Source organism: Aethalodelphis obliquidens, unplaced genomic scaffold (assembly GCF_003676395.1).
Source record: "Aethalodelphis obliquidens isolate GAN/ISIS:26980383/991018 unplaced genomic scaffold, ASM367639v1 scaffold4, whole genome shotgun sequence".
Taxonomy (NCBI): Eukaryota; Metazoa; Chordata; class Mammalia; order Artiodactyla; family Delphinidae; genus Aethalodelphis; species Aethalodelphis obliquidens.
In genome coordinates this window covers 8,849,048-8,872,110 of record NW_020837948.1, presented here as the reverse complement: position 1 = coordinate 8,872,110, position 23,063 = coordinate 8,849,048, and the positions used below count along the sequence as shown (strand labels likewise).

Here is a 23,063-nt window from a genome sequence, read left to right as displayed (position 1 = left end):
TGGATTTGTTTCTTAAGGTCATGTTTCTTCCCTTCCTCTTTTATTCTCTTGTGATTTAATGTCTATTTTCTTCTCTTTCTCTTTTTTTTTGGCGGGGGGCATGCTGAGTGACATGCAGGATCTTAGTTCCCAGATCACGGATTGAATTTGTGGCCCCTGCAATGGAAGTGCAGAGTCTTAACCACTGGTCCACCAGGGAAGTCCCTTGATGTCTTATCTTTAGTGATGTGTTTGGATTGCTTTTTTCTTTTTTGTGTGTGTAGCTATTCTAGATTTTTGGTTTGTGGTTCCCATGAGGTTTTGCTATAGTAGTCTGTGTATGTACAAGATTGTTTTAAATGGTTGATATCTTTATTTCAAATGCATTTCCAATATCCTGCATCTGTACTCTCCTCATGATTGCTGGTTTTGATATTCTGTTTGTGTGTGGAAGATTTCCTACCTTTACTTTATGTTTGCTTCTGCCAGTGAACTTCCCCATTCGTACTTTCTTGAGTCTAGTTGTGGTCTCTTCTTTTCCACCTAGAGATGTTCCTTTCAGATTTGTTGTAATGCTGGTTTGGTGGTACTAAATTCTCTTATCTTTTGCTTGTGTGTAAAGCCTTTTTATTTTTTGGCTGTGTTGGGTCTTCGTTGCCACGTGCTGGCTTTCTCTAGTTGCGGCAAGCAGGGGCTACTCTTGGATGCAGTGTGGGCTTCTCGTTGCAGTGGCTTCTCTTGTTGTGGAGCACAGGCTCTAGGCATGTGGGCTTCAGTAGTTGTGGCACACAGGCTTAGTTGCTCCGCGGCATGTGGGATCGAACCCCTGCATTGGCAGGCAGATTCTTAACAACTGTGCCACCAGGGAGGCCCCTGTAAAGCTTTTGATTTCTCCATCAAATCTAAATGAGAGCCTTGCTGTGTAGAGTATTCTTGGTTGTAGGTTTTTCCCTTTAATCACTTTAAATATATTGTGCCACTTCCTTCTGGCCTGCAGAGTTTATACTGAGAAATCACCTGATAATCTTATGGGGTTTCCCTTGTATGTTATTTGTTGCTTTTCCCTTGGTGTTTTTAATATTTTTTTCTTTGTCTTTAATTTTTATCAGTTCGATTAATATGCATGTTGGTGCGTTCCTACTTGGGGTCATGTTTTATGGGACTCTGCGCTTCCTGGACTTCAGTGTTTCCTTTCTCATGTTAGGGAAGTTTTCGGCTATAATCGCTTCAGATATTATTATCTTGGGCTCTTTCTCTCTTCTTGCACCCTTAAAATGCAAATGTTGGTATGTTTTAATGTTTCCCAGAGGTCTCGGAGACTGTCCTCATTTCTTTTCATTCTTTGTTCTGTGGCAGTGATTTCCAACATTGTCTTCTAGCTCACTTATATTCCTTCTAGTGTATTTTTCATTGCAGTTATTGTTCATCTTTATTTGTTCATTACATCCTCTAGCTCTTTGTTAAACATTTCTTGTAACTTCTCAATCTGTGCCTCCATTCTTTTCCCACGATTTTGTATCATCTTTACTATCATTACTCTAAATTCTTTTTCAGGTAGGTTGCCTATCTCCTCTTCATTTAGTTGTTCTTGTGGGTTTTTATCTTGTTGTTTCGTCTGAAACATATTTCTCTGCCATCTCATTTTGTCTCACCTTCTTTGTGGACTCCTTTATGCAGGCTGGAGTATCATAGCTCGTCTTCTGGTGTCTGCCCTCTGGTGGGTGAGAGTGGTCCTCAGGCTTCTGGAGGTTTCCTGGTGGGAGGGACTGGTGCCTTCTTGCTGGTGGGTGGAGCTGGGTCTTATCCCTCTGGTGGGCAGTGCTGTGTCAAGGGATGTGTTTATAGGTGGTTGTGAGCTCAGTATGACTTTAGGCACCCTGTCTGCTGATGGGTGGATCTGTGTTTCTCTCTTGCTGGTTGTTTGGCAATTGCTTGCTTTTAACTGCACCAGTTTTATGTCCTATTCCAAGGAAACTTCATTGGTACATATAAAATTATGTTTTTTTATTTTTATTTTTAGAAGGTTGGTTAATGAAGTCCTGGAGGGTATATGGCACTCCTGGGGCCACTCAGCAAGGTTGCAGGTAGAGAAAATGAGTGCACAGGCCTGGAGTTCTGCCTTTATCAGGGTTGAGGATAGGATGCCTAGGGTTTCACAGGTTCACTGTCTACTGCTTCTTCCTGGTGTTGTTGTGAGGGTTACATGATGTCATATTTTGAAGCCATCCTTGTAAACCTGAGACCAGCCTGTTCCCTGAGGGCTGTTAAGGGGATGTTGTTTGCAGGCTCAGGCAGAGGATGAGTCAAAAGTTCAGGGGCTCTAACCACGTGATAAAAGCTGGAGAGAATGATGATTCTACCCTGGGCTCATATGTCTCCTGGGGTGTGGCCTCTGGCTAAACTTGCTTTGAATATTCCAAGTCTTTGGATTCTTATACTCCTTTTCACTTTATCAGACTATACTAAGACTGTATTAAGTATGTAAATTTTACCATATGGACTTTTAAAAAATTTATTCATTTATGTATTTTTGGCTGCATTGGGTCTTCGTTGCTGCACACGGGCTTTCTCTAGTTGTGGCGAGCGGGGGCTACTTTTCATTGCAGTGCGCAGGCTTCTCATCGCGGTGGCTTCTCTTGTTGCAGAGCATGGGCTCTAGTCGCGTGGGCTCCAGTAATTGCGGCACACAGGCTCACTAGTTGTGGCTCACGGGCTTTGTTGCTCTGTGACATGACATGTGGGATCTTCCTGTACCAGGGCTCGAACCTGTGTCCCCTGCACTGGCAGGCGGATTCTTAACCACTGTGCCACCAGGGAAGTCCCACATGGACTTTTAAAGTTTACCTCTGGTTTAGTTTCATTCATATTTATTTTTGAATCTGATTCTAATCCAGGTAATTGAGGTGATCATATATGTGAGGTGTTTGTAAATTAAGGTGTTTGAGGGACAAAGTTGAGTTCATCTGTATCTTTTTAACTGCTTTTGAAATGTGCCTTGTGAATTACAAAACGTTGTTTTTGTAATTGCCAAGTGGAGAAAGTTGCAGGAGTGGGGGGATGGGTGAAGAGGGAGTTGTGGCAAAAAAATTGCTTCAGTCACTAGCTTCAGCATTTTGCCTTTAATGAGAACAAGTTTAAGTCTATAAAAGGTACCCTTTTGGGAAAAGCAACCCAGCTAAAATATTAGGCAAGAATTGCTTACTTGCAGTGGCCCTAGTTCCTGACTGGTTCTGTTCTTGTCTTGTTGCAGGTTAGCTCCATTCAGAACCAGATGCAGTCCAAGGGAGGCTACGGGGGTGGCATGGCTGCCAACGTGCAGATGCAGCTCGTGGACATGAAGGCAGGATAGCCCTGGACCCCTCCTCCAGTGAGTACCTCAGAGCACAGGCTGGAAGTTCAGATCATACATGGCCACTCACTAACAGCTGATGACATAAACAGCCTTAGTTCAATCTTGGGGTTAAAAAATAAATATCTTGTTCTTATTTTTTAAAAACTGTGAACTTCCTAGAAAAGGTAAAAATACTTTAGTTGGCCAAGTGATGACCTTAGGCAGTTACTGCATTTTGAATATTAGTTTCAGGTGGTTGTTTTCCTTATGAGAAACTTTAAATGCTTTAAGACATCTTGTTTGGGGGGAGGCTTTGAGATTCTAGTGACAAGATGTCTCTTATGTGTCCTTTAAACATGAGTGAAGTTACTGAGTATTAATACTGCATGAAATCCCATGTGTAGTGAAGTAATTTTATATTTAATACCATTATGGATAAATCTTTCATTATAAAGTTTTCAAATTAAAAAGACAACTATTAAGAGGCATGAACCCCTAAAGGGTAAAAATCATTTGGATTATGCTTTGGTTTTATAGGACACTGTGAATTTCTATGTTTTGTTTCCACTGTTTAATTTTTTTATTGTGATTACTTTTCTTTCCTTTTCAATTGCAAAAAAGTGTGATGGCGTCTTGTTCACCCTGTTTTGATTACTCCAGTGACACGTTACTATTCTGCTCTGAAGAAACTATTGTCAGAAGAATCCTGCATTTCCTTCAGCTGGCATGCATGCCTTTGGACTCACGGACAGAGTTCTTTGGATTGTGGCTTAATGATTGATTTTTATGAATATGGATCTGATTTTAGCATGATCTTTTTTGTGAATGCTAGCACTGTTTTGCATTTTTTCCCGCATTTTTAACAATTTCTCTTTCCACCTCCATCCCCTCTGCCTTATGATTTTATTGGTAAGCAAAGAACTGCTATTTTAATTTGTCACCATTTATGTATATTTTGGAAGGTATGAGATCCATAAGCACAATGATCACTTCTATTCATTTGAAACTTCAGCAGAGTAGTATCTGCATGCTTTATGAAGTTACCTGTATGGGAGCCCATGGGATGCCAGAAATGAACATTTCCTTGCTGCCACGGGCTGATGATACTGCTGCTATGAGAGAAAGGTTAGCTGTGGCACCAAGTCACATCAGTTTCACAAAAAAAAAGCAATTTGTAGCTTATTTTAGAAGTATGACTTTTATTTAGAGTTATAATAAAAGCTTGCATTCATAAGGCATTCATTCTGTTGTAAATGTTCAATATATTTATTTGAGAGCAAGGGCCTGGGATTGTAAACAGGTATGGTGAGATGTATCTGTGTGTGTGTGTGGTAATACCCTCATTGGGTCTGACTCTGAGCATTGTGATCTTAGCAGCTGTTCATTTCTTTGTGTGCTCATTCTGTTTTCACATGTCTATGTTTAATATTATGGTATCCAGTTGCTTCCAGTAGCAGTTTGTTGAGGTTTGGCCTGTATTCCTAACTGTGGATTTCAGTCATTGGCTTCTCCATCTTCCACATATTTTGGGACAATGGAAGTTGCCAGGAGCAACAGTTGACCTGGCTGTGTTGTTGCCTGTGAAAACAACCTGCATGGTGACTTATTAAGGTATTGGTGAGAAACCTTTGGCTCAGGTTCCAAAATACGTTTATTCTTCACAAATTGTATTTCTGTAAATGCTTCTCCTTCCCCGTAAGGGTGTAGTGCTAAGCCAATTAGTGGTTTTTTTCATGAAAATGTTTAAATTATGTCCAGTTCAGCCCTATGTAACAGTTGCATTTGGTAGGAGTAACAGTTCATGTAGGAAATGGTGCTTAATTGAAAACTGACTTAGAAAGCTATAAGGAATTAGGTGATTGTATAAAGGAAGAGATCATTTCTCTTCACCTTAGTCACAGGTTCTTGTGAAACAGGTAACTAACTAAATATTGGGTTTATATAGGCAAAACATGGAAGCATTTCTTCCCCCAGTTCTTTTGGATTTAATTTACCCAGTAGAGCAGGCACTAGAATACTCAGTCCTGATAGTTCTTCAATTTTGAGTCTTCATAGGTGTCAATCCCAGAGACTCTGTCAAGGAGAAACATATGCTTAGCAGTCAAAATAGGCATTTTGCAGTTTAATAAATAACTTCCGAACTTGAATTCATCTTATGTCATTAGTTGTGTTGATACCGCATTCTGGATTTTGCCTGAGTACCACTGTCATTCTGTTCAGCCAGACAGAGCACTGCAGTGGGAAAGCTCTTTAAGGCCTTGTCAGTGCTGGATGCTATGTAGTCTACTTCTATTCTGACTTTGACTTTAGTACAGATTTTATAACTCCTAGAACAATACAGGGAGGCATGGTCCCTTTTCCCCAATTCATGATTTGATTCTTTTTCCCAATCACTCACTTTCCTGATTCTCCAAGGGCCAAATACTCTAGTGAGCACTGGAGCATGTCTCCATGGTAAGCCAAAGGCTGCACTCTTCAGCCTCTGTTTTGCAGCTGCCACTGACTTGACAGGCACAGGTAGCCACACTTGTGTGCAAGAACACATGCCTAGGAAGGTGCCAGTAATTATAAGAAAATTACCAACAATTTTAAGATACTAACCTTGGACACAGTTTTTAGGGAGTTAGCAGGTCCCACCTGGATAAATGGGTTTGTTAATTCATTTGCTCTGCATAACAATGTGTGAAAATTGAAGCTAACTAAATATGATTGACTGTTAATACTTTGCTGAAATACATGCTAACAACTGTTAACTAATGACATGCATTCTGTAAAAAAGAGGTGCTTTCCCGTGATGTAGGCCTGAAGTGGTGCCAGTGAGCATAGGTTGGAAATGTGAACTGTGGTGACTGGATTCAGCATTTCCAATGCAGCATTATCAGTGGGCCTTTAAAGATACTTTGTGAGTATATATTAGCTTTCACTTTTGTTATTAAATTATAGCAGTTCTATTATAGAGAGCAAGTTTGCCTTGATTTGATTTTGTTTAAAATGATTTCTGCTCAGCACCCAGGAGATAAAATTGACATATTTTTATAATATAAGCATACTGTTTTTGTACATTGTGTTCATTCTTGAATAAAGTAAGTTCAGTGTTGGCTTGTAGATAATAAAAAGAAAGTATTTGATTTTGTTTCAATAAATGTTTTTCAATCCTGGTTCGGTTAATTCTTTTCTTTCAAGGAGATATTTAATAAATATCACCTTTTTAGCCTTTCTTAGAGTTATGGCAACTATGTGTTTTGAAATTTTCTAAACTTGTAATATCATCTTATATAATTTAATAGAATTAACCTAAAAACTCCCACTTCCAAACAAACATTTAAAAAAGTAGGAAGAAACTAAAACTACAAATATCCCCCATTTTTTTTAACAAAGGTATCCAACCCCCTCAGTTTTCAATTTTCCATGCTGAAGCAATTTGTCCTCACACTGTATGTAGGCTTTAAATAAGTAAAAATAAAGTAAGAATTTATGTCCATCATCACAGAATGTATGGGCAGTTAGCTCCGTTCCCATCAGGGGCAGTTTTGTTCCCCAGGGAACATTTGAAAATGTCTGAAGATATTATTTTTGGTGTCAGAAACTAAGCAAGGGGTGCTGTTTGACACCCCTGGGAGGCCACTAAATAGCCCCCACAAGAGAGAGCTGTCACAGTGCTACAGCTGGGAAACACTGATTTAGAACAAAGATCTATGTACTCACCAGATCTTGTTTGAGAATCTTTCTTTAATGCATTGGTCAGGTACTGAGAATAGGTCACAGTTAGGTTTGGCTGTATCATGAGAATTGCCACACAGTATTCTAAAATAGAAAAATAAATGAGCAAAGTATCAGGAAACAATATCTCAAAAAGTTACAGTAACCTTTGTCCTCAGCTCATGGCCAAGGGCTCTAAAGGGAAATTGGGTTAAGATGAAAGTATGTGAAGAAACTCATGTTGTATATTAATTAGGAGCTCTATTTCGAGTATATGTTTTTAAAGGATATGCATAAAATGCACAAAAAAGTAGGACAAATCTATAAAAAAACTGTCAGAGACATAGACTGGAATTTGCTAAAATTGTGAAAATGCGAAAGTCTACAAAATTCATATATACCCTGTGCTTTTAAAAGATACTTTTAGCAGACTAGTAAGAAAGCAATTGAAATTTTTACCTTCAGCTTACTACTGTCTTCCATCTAGACTGGTCCAATAAGAGAACGTAAACAGTTAAATGACTCATGTTATTAATCTTTTAATATTTTAGCACCTAAACACTGAGTATTCAGGATGTTTCTGAGTTGAGGGTTTTGTTGTGGGGTTTTCTGTTGTTTTTTAAATGCTTTTAACAGATACAACCAACCTCTGGGCTCCTTTTGACCGTACCCTTACCTCTCAATTGCATCATCTTGATAGTGTTCTAGCTGATCTGCCTTTGATGTCCAAAAGATACTTCCCAAGTAAGAAGATCCAAATGTTTGATCTGGGACTTCACAATTACTGTAAGAGTGGTGATTTTGGTACCAAAGAAAGGAGGATTTTAGTCTCACTGAAAGAGAAAAGCAAGAGAGTAAAAACAGTGTCAATTCTAACCCAAAATTTTCTCCTCTAAATCCAAGCTCCAGAGTTGTTAACAACTAGAGCTTTTACTCCTCACTAAATCTCCTCAGTTCACCAGCTTTAGATGGGTGAATACACTGAACTCCTAGGCACTGGTTTTTTACTTTTGTTTTTGCTCCTTTACAGCAGCAGCAAGTAAGATACTTCTTTCAAAATCTTCAGAGCTTGACCTAGTTAGTTACCTTTTTCTTTTTAAATTTATTTCTTTTTTAATTTTTGGCTGTGTTCAGTCTTCATTGCTGGGCACGGGCTTTCTCTAGTTGCAGTGCACAGGCCTCTTATCACAGTGGCTTCTCTTATTGCAGAGCATGGGCTTTAGGTGCACAGGCTTCAGTAGTTGTAGCATGCAGTCTCAGTAGTTGTAGCTCACGGGCCCTAGAGCACAGGCTCAGTAGTTGTGGTGCACAGGCTTAGCTGCTCTGCAGCATGTGGGATCTTCCTGGACCAGGGCTCAAACCTGTGTCCCCTGCATTGGCAGGTGGATTCTTAACCACTGAACCACTAAGGAAGCCCCTAGTTACCTTTTTCTTAATGTTCCTAATTGAAGCCGTGTAAACACATCCATCTTTGTGTGCCAGAAATCTCTGGCATTCCTATACACTAATGATGAAAAATCTGAAAGTGAAATCAAGAAAACACTCCCATTTACCATTGCAACAAAAAGAATAAAATATCTAGGCATAAACCTACCTAAGGAGACAAAAGACCTGCAGAAAATTGTAAGCCACTGATGAAAGAAATTAAAGATGATACAAATAGATGGAGAGATACACCATGTTCTTGGCTAGGAAGAATCAACACTGTGAAAATGACTCTACTCCCCAAGGCAATCTACAGATTCAATGCAATCCCTACCAAACTACCACTGGCATTTTTTACAGAACTAGAACAAAAAATTTCACAATTTGTATGGAAATGCAAAAGACCCCGAAGAGCCAAAGCAATCTTGAGAACGAAAAACAGAGCTGGAGGAATCAGGCTCCCTGACTTCAGACAATAGTACAAAGCTACAGTAATCAAGACAGTATGGTACTGGCACAAAAACAGAAATATAGATCAATGGCACAGGATAGAAAGCCCAGAGATAAACCCACGCACATATGGTCATCTTATTTTTGATAAAGGAGGCAAGAATATACAGTGGAGAAAAGACAGCCTCTTCAATAAGTGGTGCTGGGAAAACTGGACAGGTATATGTAAAAGTATGAAATTAGAACACTCCCTAACACCACACACAAAAATAAACTCAAAATAGATGTAAGGCCAGACACTATCAAACTCTTAGAGGAAAACATAGGCTGAACACTGACATAAATCCTAGAGAAATGGAAATAAACAAGTGGGACCTAATGAAACTTAAAAGCCTTTTGTACAGCAAAGGAAACCATAAACAAGACAAAAAGACAACCCTCAGAATGGGAGAAAATATTTGCAAATGAAGCAAATGACAAAGGATTAATCTCCAAAATTTACAAGCAGCTCATGCAGCTCAATATCAAAAAAACAAACAACCCAATCCAAAAATGGGCAGAAAACCTAAATAGACATTGCTCAAAAGAAGATATACAGATTGTCAACAAACACATGAAAGAATGCTCAACATCACTAATCATTAGAGAAATGCAAATCAAAACTACAGTGAGGTATATCACCTCACACCAGTGAGAATCGCCATCATCAAAAAATCTAGAAACAATAAATGCTGGAGAGGGTGTGGAGAAAAGGGAACACTCTTGCACTGCTGGTGGGAATGTAAATTGATACAGCCACTATGGAGAACAGTATGGAGGTTCCTTAAAAAACTACAAACAGAACTACCATACAACCCAGCAATCCCACTACTGGGCATATACCCTGAGAAAACCATAATTCAAAGAGTCATGTACCAAAATGTTCATTGCAGCTCTATTTACAATAGCCAGGACATGGAAGCAACCTAAGTGTCCATCAACAGATGAATGGATAATGAAGATGTGGCACATATATACAATGGAATATTACTCAGCCATAAAAAGAAACGAAATTGAGTTATTTGGAGTGAGGTGGATGGACCTAGAGTCTGTCATACAGAGTGAAGTAAGTCAGAAAAACAAAATACCATATGCTAACACATATATATGGAATCTAAGAAAGAAAAAAAGGTCGTGAAGAATCTAGGGGCAAGACGGGAATAAGACACAGACCTACTAGAGAATGGACTTGAGGATATGGGGAGGGGGAAGGGGTAAGCTGTGACAAAGTGAGAGAGTGGCATGGACATATATACACTACCAAATGTAAAATAGATAGCTGGTGGGAAGCAGCCGCATAGCACCGGGAGATCAGCTCTGTGCTTTGTGACCACCTACAGGGGTGGGATAGGGAGGGTGGGAGGGAGACGCAAGAGGGAAGAGATATGGGAACATATGTATAACTGATTCACTTTGTTATAAAGCAGAAACTAACACACCATTGTAAAGCAATTATACTCCAATAAAGATGTTTAAAAAAAAAAAATCTGTGTGCCTTTCAAATGTCTGAGCTGACTGAATCCTTTACCCTAGACCCTAGCTCTGTGCTTTGAGCTCCCCAGGGCCCGTCCACCTTTGATGAGGTGCATGGACCACTTTGTTGGCTGCAGCATGTTCAGGCAGTATCAGGAAATATTGTTTTTAAAGAAAACCAAAACAACACCCACAATATTTTACTTTTCAGAAATAGTGAATAAAAGCTTAGTCTGTTAGGGATGTTATGACAAAATACCCCAGATTTGGGTGGCTTATAAACAACAAAGTTACTTCTCACAGTTCTGGAGGCTTAAATTCTGAGATCAGGGTGCCAGCAACAGTCAGGTGAGGGCCCTCTGCCAGATGCAGACTTTTCATATCTTCACCTGGTGGGAGTGCTGGGGAGCTCTCTGGAGTCTCCTGTATCCAGTGCTAATCCCATTCTTTAGTTACACCCTTGTGACTGAAGCACTTCCCAAAGGCTGCACCTTGTAATACCGTCACCTTTGGGAGTTAGAATTTCAACATGAACTCCAGGGGGCACACTACCATTCAGAACATAGCACAAAAGGTACAGGGAGCGAGTGGCTGTAGACATCCTAAATTTGAGGGGAAAAATGGGAATATAAACACAAGAGGATCAACAACTCAAAGTGGGATACATCCAAAGAGGCCCACACCAAGATTTAATCAAACCATCAAAAGTCAAAGACAATCTTAAAAGCACCAAGAGGAAAGCAATACAAAAATCCTCAACAAAATAATAGCAACCAGAATTCAACAGCACATTAAAAGATTATACATGATGACAAAAGGATTACACATGATGACCAAGTGGGATTTATTCCAGGAATGCAAGAATGGCTCAATATAATAAAGTCAATCAATGGTAATATACCACATTTGCAGAGTGACAGTGAATAAAAACCCATTTGATCATCTCAATGTGACAAAACTCAATACCCTTTTGCAATAAAAACACTGAACAACCTAGGAGTAGAAGGAAATAAACAAAATGAAGACCATATATGAAAAGCCCACAGATGGTATTCATATTCAATGATGAACGACTGAAAGCTTTTCTTTTAAGATCAGGAACAAGACACAGATGTCTGCTTTCACCACTTTGACTGAACAAAATAACTGGAAGTCCTAGCCAGAGCAGTTAAACAAGAAAAATAATTAAAAGGCAGTTACCTTGCTTCACACACAACATGATCTGATATGTAGAAAGCCCTAAAAATTACAGCTCACACACACACCTGTTAGAACAAATAAATTAACAAAGTGGCAAGATACAAAATCAACACACAAAAATCAGTTGTTTTTGTACCCTAACAATGAACAATCCAAAAAAGGAAATTAAGAAAACGATTCCATTTACAATAGAATCAAGAAGAATAAAACACTTAGGAATAAATTTAACCAAGGAGGCAAAAGACTTCTGTGCTGAAAACTACAGAACATTAGTGAAAGAAATTAGACACAAATAAAAGACATCCTCTGATTATGGATTGAAAGACTTAATACTGTTAAGCTGTCAGCAGTATCCAAAATGATCTACAGATTTAATGCACTCTATCAAAATCCCAGTGGCATTTTTTTTCCAGAAATAGAAAAATCCATCCTAACATTCATATGGACTCTCAAGGGACCCTGAAGAGTCAAAATAATGTTGAAGAAACAAAAGTTGGAGGTACCACACTTGATTTTAAAACAATATAAATCTACAGTAATTAAAACAGTGTAGTACTGTCATAAAGAAACATATAGACCACTAAAATAGGAAGCCCAGAAATAAACTTTCCTATGTCTGGTCAAATGACTTTCAACAAGGATGCTAAGACCACTCAATGGATTAAAGCCAATCTTTTCAACCAACAGTGCTGGGAAAATTGGATATCGACATACAAAAGAATAAAGATGAACCATGTCATAGTATATTTAGGCTACTACAACAAAATACCACAGACTGGGTATCTTATAAACAACAGAAATTTATTTCTTATAATTCTGGAGGCTGGGAAGTCAAAGATCAAGGTGCCAGCATGGTTGCCTTCTGGTGAGGGCCCTACTTCCTAGCTCATAGCCAGTGCCACCTTGCTGTGTCCTCACATGGTGCAAGAGGCAAGGGATATCTCTGGAGCCTCTTTTATAAGAGCACCAATTCCATTCAGGGCAGAGCCTCCATGACTTAAGCACTTTCCAAAGGCCAACCTACTAACACCATCACATAGGGCATTAGGATTTCAACATATCAGTTTTGGGGGGACACAGGCATTCAGACTAGCAGACCATTACCTTAAATGATATACAAAAATTGGATCAAAGACATAAACATAAGACCTAAAACTATGAAACGGGAAAAGCTTCATGACAGTGCATATGGCAATCATTTTATTTTGGATAAGACACCAAAAGCAGAGGCAACGAAAGGAAACAGAAAAACTGGACTCCTTCAAAATTAAAAACTTGTCTGCATCAAAAAAATACAATCAACAGAATAAAAAGGAAACCTATAGAATGGGAGAACATTATTTATGTATCCTATATCTGATAAAAGGTTATATACCAGCATATACAAAGAACTCCTACCACTCAATTACAGAGAACAAACAGCTCAGTTAAAAAGTGGGCAAAGGACTTGAATAGACATTTCTCCAAAGAAGATAGACAAATGGCCAATAAGCACATAAAAAGATGCTTAACGTCACTAATCATGAGGGAAATGCAAATCAAAACCATGAGATAGCATCTCATAATAAGATGGCTTTGGTAAAAACAAAAACAAAAGAAACAAAATAATGTGTTAGGATATGGAGAAATTGGAACCCTGTGCATGTTGGTGGGAATGTAAAATGGTGCAAATGCCATGGAAAACTATGGAGGGTCCTCAAAAAATTGAAAATACTACCATATGATCTTACTTTTGGGTATATATCGAAAAGAATTGAGAGCAGAGTTTCAAAGAGAGATTTGTACACATGATTACAGCAACATTATTCACAACAGCCAAGATGTAGAGGTAACTCAAGTGTTCATCGACAGCTGAATGGAAAAATAAAATGCGGTATATACTTAACAATGGAGTATTATTCAGCCTTAAAAAAGAAACTATGCCGATGCAGGGGACACGGGTTCGTGCCCCGATCTGGGAAGATCCCACATGCCGTGGAGCGGCTGGGCCCATGAGCCATGGCCGCTGAGCCTGCACGTTCGGAGCCTGTGCTCTGCAATGGGAGAGGCCACAACAGTGAGAGGCCTGCATACCGCAAAAAAAAAAAAAAAAAAAATTCTGACACATCCAACAATGTGAATGAACTTTGAGGATGTGATGCTGAGATAGGCTGGGACCTGGGATCCTCTACTGGAGTGCTTGCACCTGGACAAACATCTCCTTGAGCAGTAGGATACAAAGAAACTATAAGTGACTAAAAATAACTGCATGCAGGAGCAGTTGGGGCATCATGACCACTATACGAGCTTTGTGGGGAGGCAGTAGTGAGCAAGTCCGCCATTTTGGGGGTGCCGGGAGCAAAAGCAGGGTACTGCACATGATCCCTGCACACGGCACCACCAAGGGGAACAGGCCACATAAGCTCTGCCTCCTGCCCAACCCATGGACCTGCCCATTATCCCATTTAAGGACCCAAGCATTTCCTCCTGGGGAGTGGGCAAGGATGTCTGTTTCTTGCTTTGACTCCCTCGTGCTGCAACATGAGCCCCAGTAATGCCTTGCCTGAAATTCTCTGGCTTCTTATGAATGTCTATTGATTAAAGAGTCCAAGGGCCTGGGTCGGTAACAATTCCACTTCTGTGAGGTGTATCGGGTAGTCAAATTCTTAGAAAGTCAAAGAACAGATTAGGTGAACTTGATCAAAGGCAACAGCAGAGTGGGAAAATAAAGAGAAGGGAAACATTAAGAAAAGTATGACATTTACATTCTAATCAAGTGTCCACTGAGAACTGCCTCCAAGTAGACTTGGACATACAGCTGAGAAATGCAAATCAACCACCTGACATCCTTTTCTCTAGTCCTCCTAAGTGCAAACTTGGGATAAACTCTAATTGAGATCACTTGTGCCCAACATGCTGTGCCACCAGAAATGATGCTTTCAGGATTGACATCTTATTAAAAAGGTTCATGGGAACATGACCATCACAATAACCAAAGACCCCAAAAGAGGCCATGTCAGCAACTGCCCAATACCTCAGGACTAAGGTGCTGTAGGAGTTCCACGCAGGTTGTAAAAGCCATTACACACGAGGTCTTTGTTTGCTAGATGCCACTAATAAGGTGATGCCTAATGCTTCATACAGAGCACCCTCACCGTGCCTGGCACATAGCAGGGACTTAATGGATAAACGCATCATGCATATCTACGGAAAAACCATTTGATGTTTTCCATTAAAGCCTCATACCATACACAGGATTGGACATAGATGTTGACGTAGTGTCCCATGTGAAAAACACCATGTGCAAAAAAAATTTCTGTGACGTGGACGTGGGCCTTTCCTAGCGTGCTGGCACTAAGGAAGGGGAGACCCCAGTGCAGCCCAGCCAGTTACTCTAGGAAATCAGTGAGTGTCAAACACAACGTGTTCTAGGATTAGACAGACCTACTTGACTTGGATTTTAGAATGCAGGCTGTGCTTACTCTTCCCTGATTCTGGCACCCTCCTTTCTCTGCTCAGCAGTGGGGACCTCTGTGGAGAGCTCTCTCCTGCCTCGCAGTGTCTGCAGCTCTCCGGTACAATGAACAACCAGAGAACAGCAGGTATGTCAGTCTAGCTCAACGACACCCTTGGTGGTTCATAAAATGAAGGACTTACAAGGACTGTACAGAGAAAATCAGCAACATAGGCTTCTGGTGAAATAGGTGGTAAAAATACTAACAAAAGTATGATCTCTATTTTCTTTCCAATTTTAAGAAACACAGAAGATGGAACTTCCAGTACAGGTTCAATTATTGGCTTATTCACTAGACTTTCGTTCCAGATTGCCAAAACACTGCAGGCCTTGCCTCATGGGAGGGAGGAGGGCCTGGCTGTGGGGCTACGTGAGAAGATGGGACACCGGAGGGAGAAGGTGAGGAGACATTTAGTAAACACCAGTCACCTGCTAGGCGTGGGCTTGGCTCATTCTCAAAACCATCCTATTTAATAAGAGCTTTTACTCTCCCAATGTCATAGATGATGGGACAGATGATTAGAGGGTAAATAACCTGCTCAAGGTCAAATAGCCAGTAACTGGGCATAATAGTCTTACAGTTTATGATGAATGTCATGGGGTCATACAGGAGCTGGCCTTGACCTACATGCTAGGAATTCCAAGGAATGCCTCACACTGGCCCGCGTGCAGTCACGTAAACACGTACACACATGTGTATGAGGCGACTTGGAGTCCCACACAAACCCCATGGATTGGGAAAGGAACAGTTGCCTTTAAAAAGGGAATGGGGCAATTCCTCGGTGGCGCAGTGGTTAAGAATCCACCTGCCAATGCAGGGGACACGGCTTCGAGCCCTGGTCCAGGAAGATCCCACATGCCGTGCAGCAACTAAGCCCATGTGCCACAACTACTGAGCCTGCGCTCTAGAGCCCACAAGCCACAACTACTGAGCCCACGTGCCTAGAGCCCATGCTCCGCAACAAGAGAATCCACCATAATGAGAAGCCCGCACACAGCAATGAAGACCAAACGCAGCCAAAAATAAAATATAAAATAAATTATTTTAAAAAAAGAGTAAAAAATAAAAAGGGAATGAAGAGTTGTTTTAAGACAAGGAAAGTCAGGAAGGCTTGTAGGGCAAAATGCAGGAGTGGGGTTAAGAACAGGGGTTAAGTCCGCATCCTTCAGCTGCTTGCCAGTGCCTATCTCAAAGGAGACGAGGTTTACAGATGAGAAGACAGACAAAGGGCAGAAAAGAGAGGATTCTAAGCCACTCTGCTGGACTTCCGGCTCTCCTCCACTGTCACCTGAATGGAGAGAGAATAACTGGCTCTGAAGCCTCAAACCTTCTGCTCCTCAGAAGCCCAGACCCAACACTGCATTTCCAGACCCTGGAGACCTGGGAAGCCGCCATACTCTTTAAGCCAAAAGGTGTCGGCAGGACAGGGTTCAGGATGACCCAACACAAAATATTTTTTAAATTGGAAAATTAAAAATACTGAAAAGAAAATAAGCAGTAACCCAGAATGCCAGGAACAGCCTAGCAGCAGAACCTACCCTGAGGTCCAGGCTGCAGTGGGCTTGCAGGCTTTGGGGAGGTCAGAAGCCAGAAAGCAGGTTCAGTGTTAAGCTCCAAGCAGTGAGTCCACACAGGATTCCCAACCTCCTGCCATCCTGAGCACCCGGGTCCTCAGCAGATCTCCAGACCACAACCCAGCATCTGTCCCCTGCATGCGCTTCCTGGAACAGAAAGAGTTCTTTGGTCCATCTTGTTTATTACTCTGCCTCTCAAAGGAGCTCAAATAGGATTTAAATATCTAACCTTGGTGATGACAGAAAAATAACTGCTTTCAAGTTTGTTAGCTCCTCAGCATGATGAAGCCCCAGAGTTTTAGTGAAATGAGTGCTTGACAAGCTGGAGTTAAAACCTAAGGGTAAGTTTCCCTGTGAGTTTTTGCCCTTAGTGTAAATCTCAGTGCTGACTAGCAACTTGATCTCTAGTGCCCTAGGGGGTTTTATGGATGAGACACAGGAGGAGAGAGCATTTGGAGTTTGGGTTTATTAGGTATGTGCAACTGCCCTCAACATACTTCTGGTCTCAAAGGAGTTGAAACCCTCTATTACTGCCTATGAGTTTCCCTCTCCCTCTCTAGCTGCAGCCACCACAACTATTTCATTTGTTAATCTTTCTTGGGTTAGATTTCTGCAGGGCATTTAAAAAAAAACTGTGGTAAAATACACAAACATACATTTACCACTGTAACCATTTTTGAGTGCACATTTCATATAGTGTTACATACGTTTACATTATTGTGCAACCAACTTCCAGAACATTTTCATCTTGCAAAACACCGAACAACTCCCTATTTTTCTCTCCCCAGCCTTTGGCAATAACAGTTCTATTTTCTGTGTCTATGTATGTGACTACTCTAGACACCTCATACAAGCAGAATCATAGCAGTATTTGCCTTTTTGTTACTGGCTTATTTCACTTAACCTAACATCTGTTTTCAAGGTTCATCTATGTTGTAGCATGTATCAGAATTTCCTTCCTTTTTAAAGTTGAATAATATTCCATTTACATATATACCACATTTTATGTATTTATCCATCGATGAACATTTGGGTTGCTTTCACTTCTTAGCTATTGTGAATAATGCATGTGTACAAATCTTTCTTTGAGATTCTGCTCTCAGTTCTTTTAGAGGTTGTATTGTTATCAACTTTTTCAGGAACCTCCATATTGTTTTCCATCGGGGATGGAACCACATTTTACATTCCCACCAAGAGTGCACAGGGTTCCAGTTTCTCCACATCCTTCTCAACACTTGTAATTTTCTAGTTTTTGTGTTGTTTTTGAGCATAGCCATCTTAATGGATGTGAGGTATATTGTAGTTTTTTGCATTTCCTTCTTGAGTAGTGATGTTGAGCATCTTTTCATGTGCTTACTGGCCATTTTTCTCTCTTCCTTGAAAAATTTCTATTCAAGTCCTTTGCGCATTTTAAAATTGTGCGTTTTCATTTTGTTGTTGTTGAACAAGATATCTTTTATTTAACAACTTTAAATCTTTTTGAAGTATTACATATTTCTAATATTATATCATACATATCTTAAGCATGAAAATATAAAATTCACACTCTGTTCTCATTAGTGTAGAATGGAATCTGAGGCTCTCTTAATGACAATATTGTCATTATAAACAAATTTGGAAATCAAAATTTAAGAGAGAATGAGTGTCAAGTCAAGAATATAAATTTAATGTATTTTCTACATGGAATCATTTTGGTTTTGGAGTATCTTTGTTTGTTTGTTTGTTTTGCGGTACGCGGGCCTCTCACTGTTGTGGCCTCTCCCGTTGTGGAGCACAGGCTCCGGACGCGCAGGCTCAGCGGCCATGGCTCATGGGCCCAGCTGCTCCGCGGCATGTGGGACCTTCCCGGACCGGGGCACGAACCCGCGTCCCCTGCATCGGCAGGCGGACTCTCAACCACTGCGCCACCAGGGAAGCCCTAGAGTATCTTGATTATATTTAGAATAGTTGAGGTTGTCCGATAAATGACAATTAGATAAAGGAGGTATTGGCCAGCCAAGACTATATTAGGCACAGAAATGAAATTCTAGAAAAGGAGATGAGATGAAGAATCAGGGTAAAAAAACTATTGAGGTATGAAGAGGGAAAAGAGGGAGGGAGGGAGAGAGAGAAAGGCAGTGATAAACAGCTCATAATTACTGAGAAAACTTCTAGGGGGCTGGGCATTGCCAGAGGACTGTGCTTGCATTATCTCATTTTATCCTCATAGCCTATGGGATAGGTTATTGTTGTTATTTGAGGATGAGAGAACTAAGGCACAGGGAATATACACAGCCTCCCCAAGGTCATACAGCTAACAAACGATATATTAGTTATCTTTTGCTATACAGTAAATTACCACAAATTCAACAGCTTAAACTAGCACAGTTTCAGTGCATCAGGAGTCCGAAATTCAGTGGGTCAGCTTGGCTGGGTAGTCAAGGTGTCAACTGGGCTGTGCTTGAATCTGGAGGCTTAACTAGGGAAAAAGCCACTTAAGCTCATTCTGGTTGTTGGCAGAATTCATTAACTTGTAGAACTGAGGGCTCCAGCTTCTTGTGGACTGTTGGCTGAAGAGGTATCTGCATCTCCATGTTCATTGCAGCATTACTGACAAAACTGCCAAGATCTGAAAACAACCTAAGTGTCCGTCGACAGATGAACGCATAAAAACTATGGGGCATGTGCACATACACATACTTTTCCTGCACGCACACACAGAGTAATATTATTCAGCCTTACAAAAGAAAAAAATCTGCTATTTGTGACAACACGCATGAACCTTATGCTGAGTGAAATAAGCCAAGCATAGAAAAATATTGCATGATCTCACTTACATGTGGAATCTGGTGGTTGCCAGGGTTTGATGGGGCAGGGGGAAGAGAGGAGATGTTGGTCAAAGGGTACAAAGATTCAGTTATGTGGGATGAGTAAGTTCTGGAGTGGTATTGTATACCATGGTGACTATAGTTAGTAATACTGTATTGTATACTTGAAATTTGCTAGAAGAGTTGATCTTAAGTGTTCTCACCACACACATAAATTATAACTATGTGAGGTGATGGATATGTTAATTAGCTTACTTGTGGTAATCACTTCACAATGTATACATGTATCAAATCATCACATTGTATAGTGTACAGTATACACTAAATGTTTATGACCCCCACCCGCAATTCTGTATGTTGAAATCCTAATCTCTGGAGGTGATATTAAAAGGTAGGGCTGGGCTTCCCTGGTGGCACAGTGGTTGAGAGTCTGCCTGCCAATGCAGAGGACACGGGTTCGTGCCCCGGTTCGGGAGGATTCCACATGCCGCGGAGCGGCTGGGCCCGTGAGCCATGGCCGCTGAGCCTGCGCGTCCGGAGCCTGTGCTCTGCAACGGGAGAGGCCACAACAGTGAGAGGCCTGTGTACCGCAAAAAAAAAAAAAAAAAGGTAGGGCCTTTGGAGGTGATTAGGTCATGAGGGTGAAGCCCCAGAGAGATCCCTCGCCCCTTCTGTTCTGTGAGGACACACCATTTATGAACCAAGAAAAAAGTTCTCACCAGACACCAAGCCTGCCAGCATCTTGGTCTTGGACTTCTCAGCCTTCAGAACTGTGACAAAGAAATTTCTGTTGTTTATAAGCCACCCAGTCTACAACATTTTGTTACACCAGCCCAAATGGACTAAGACATACATCTAAAATATACACAGGGACTTCCCTGGTGGTCCAGTGGTTAAGACTCCACCTTCCAATGCAGGGGACACAGGTTCGATCCCTGGTCGGGGAACTAAGATCCCACATGCCACGGGGCAACTAAGCCCGTGTGCTCTAGAGCCCGTGCACCACAACTAGAGAGCCTGCGTGCCGCAATTACTGAGCCTGCATGCTCTGGAGCCTGGGTGCCACAATTAGAGAGCCCGTGCACCACAACTAGAGAGCCCCACAACTAGAGAGAAGCCCGTGTGCCGCAACTATTGAGCCCACGTGTTCTGTAGCCCACATGCAGCAACTACTGAGCCCGCGTGCTTTGGAGCACACACACCACAACTAGAGAGAAGCCGCGCACCGCCAATAAAGAGCCAGCATGCCGCACCTAAGACCTGATGCAGCCAAATAAATAAATATTTTTTTAAAATGTAGTCACTGCTTGAGATAACCCCTGTACGCATCTGGTTGAGAAAGAAAGGGGATTAAATAAATAAAAATAAAACATACACAATTTTTATTTGCCAAGTATATAACTCAGTAAAGCAAGAGAGGGACTTCCCTGGTGGCACAGTGGTTAAGAATCTGCCTGCCAATGCAGGGGACACGGGTTCAATCCCTGATCCAGGAAGATTCCACGTGCCATGGAGCAACTAAGCCTGTGAGCCACAACTATTGAGCCCACGTGCCACAACTACTGAAGCCCGCGCACCTAGAGACCATGCTCCGCAACAAAAGAAGCCACCACAATGAGAAGCCCACGCACCACAACCAAGAATAGCCCCTGCTTGCTGCAACTAGAGAAAGCCCGTGCGCAGCAATGAAGACCCAATGCAGCCAAATTAATTAATTAATTAAAAAATAAAGCAAGAGAAAAAAATAAAAAATACTTAAAACACTTAAAAATAAAACTTATATGAGAAATATGAAAGCACTTAAACACACAACAATAAAATAGTGAGAGCAACAGAAAATCGAAATAAATGGAGGCATATACTGAGTTCAGATAGGGAGACTAAATTTTATGAAGGTGTTAATTTTCTTCAAGTTGGTAAGAAAATCCCATTCAAAACCACAATTGTTTGCGTGTGTGTGTGTGTTTGTATGTGTGCATATAAATTGATAAGCTGGTTGTAAAACTCATTTGGAAATGCAATGATATAAGAATAGTTAACATGTTTTTGAAAAAGAACAGTGTCAAAAAACTTTCTCTATCAGATATTAATATGTATTATAATAAGAGAGTAATTAAGACAATGTGGTACTGGGGAATGGAAGAACAAATAGGCTGATAAAAGAGAACACAGACCCCAGATACACTTATAAACATAAGGACAGCTGATATCACTGAAGTGCAGTGGAAAAAGGACTTATCTTTTCAATAAATGGTGCAGGAACAGTCTGTAGATCTGAGAGAAAAAACTGACATCTACCTCACACTATACACAAAAACCTATTCCAGATATACTTCAGAGCTAAATTTAAAAGGCAAAATATCCAAGTATCTAAAAGATAACACAAATATGTTGTTGTACAGAAAGACTTCTTAAATAGAGCACAAACAAAGCACTAACCATAAAGGAAAAGAATAAATTTCTCTAGTTCAAAATTAAGAACTTCCCTTCATCAAGAGACACCACTAAGGCTATGACAAAGCAAGCCACAGAGGGAGAGAGAATATCTGCCATAGATATAACAGATGAAGGAGTCATATCTAGAATATATAAAGAATATTTACAAACTGCTAAGAAAAAATAAACTCAAAAACATTTCATAACAGTGCAAATTCAATGGCTCATACAAATCTGCAAAGCTCAACTCCATTAACAATAAGGGAAATGAAAACCAAAACCACAGAAAAACACCATTATATACCCACCAAAATGGTCAAAGTTAGGAAGATCAAAAATACCAAGTAGTCAGAAAGGATGAGCAGCTGCCAGGAGTCTTTGGAGTATGTTGTTCAGTGTAGACTGTAGAAGTTTAATTGGCTTTTATATATATTACCTGCTTTCCATTCCTGTTCAGAGTTGGGCCTTTCCATTCCTGTTCAGAGTTTGTATTTTCTGGAAGATTTCCTTTGGGAGCCCTGGAAAAAAACACCACTCATCAAGTATTCCAAATCCTATGTCCAGATGTACAAACACTGTATTAGGAAATAGCTGTATCCACACTGACCATTATCATCTGAAGATTATCCAAACAGAATTTGTCTAAAATTCCATGTTTTCTGTTTGGAAATGCTTCCATTTCATTACCTCTGTGAAGGAGGTGTCTTCTAAAATATTTCTCTATGCTGCAGACATATCTGGAAACATCGTTAAGAAATTACCCTGTTCTACATTTTTTTTTGTTTTTGAGGAATTACATCATTTAGCAAGAAATTTGAGGAAGGTGAGCTTGCAAAAGAAACTAAAAAAATATATGTATATGTACACACACATACATTTTCTTTATCCATTCACCCATCAATGGACACTTAGCTTGTTTGCATATCTTGCTACTGTGAATAATGCTGCAATGAACATGAGAGGGCAGGTATCTCTTTGAAAAAATGATTTCTTTTCCATTGGATATATACCCAGAGATGGGGTTGTTTGGTCATATGGCAGTTCTATTTTTAATTTTTTGAGGAACTTCCATACTGTTTTCCATAATTGTAAACTTGAAATGTGTTAAGAGAGTAGATCTTAAGTGTTCTCACTACAAAAAAAGGTAACTATGTGA

General features: G+C 40.4%; 1 protein-coding gene and 1 long non-coding RNA gene across 8 annotated transcripts in view; one reads left to right on the top strand and one right to left on the bottom strand.

The window, feature by feature from the left end:
- The window catches only part of CDC42SE2 (CDC42 small effector 2), a 112,533-nt gene extending 107,985 nt beyond the window's left edge, over positions 1-4,548 (top strand). For all 5 annotated transcript variants that reach the window (XM_027098446.1, XM_027098426.1, XM_027098462.1 and 2 more), the window contains 2 exons: positions 3,230-3,346; positions 3,932-4,548. In XM_027098446.1, coding sequence (XP_026954247.1) covers positions 3,230-3,328 — 99 coding nt within the window. In that variant the 3' untranslated portion in view covers positions 3,329-3,346; positions 3,932-4,548. The remainder of the gene's footprint in view (positions 1-3,229; positions 3,347-3,931) is intronic.
- LOC113615722 (uncharacterized) lies at positions 4,546-22,835 on the bottom strand. Of its 3 annotated transcripts, XR_003431098.1 has the most exons (5): positions 22,344-22,835; positions 20,191-20,241; positions 16,629-16,811; positions 7,016-7,842; positions 4,546-5,383 (listed from the first exon to the last, which is right to left on the bottom strand). It is a non-coding gene; the product is annotated as an uncharacterized LOC113615722 (long non-coding RNA). The 3 variants fall into 3 exon arrangements; XR_003431100.1 differs by lacking the exon at positions 20,191-20,241; XR_003431095.1 differs by lacking the exons at positions 16,629-16,811; positions 20,191-20,241.
- Between the last annotated feature and the right edge of the window lie 228 nt (positions 22,836-23,063).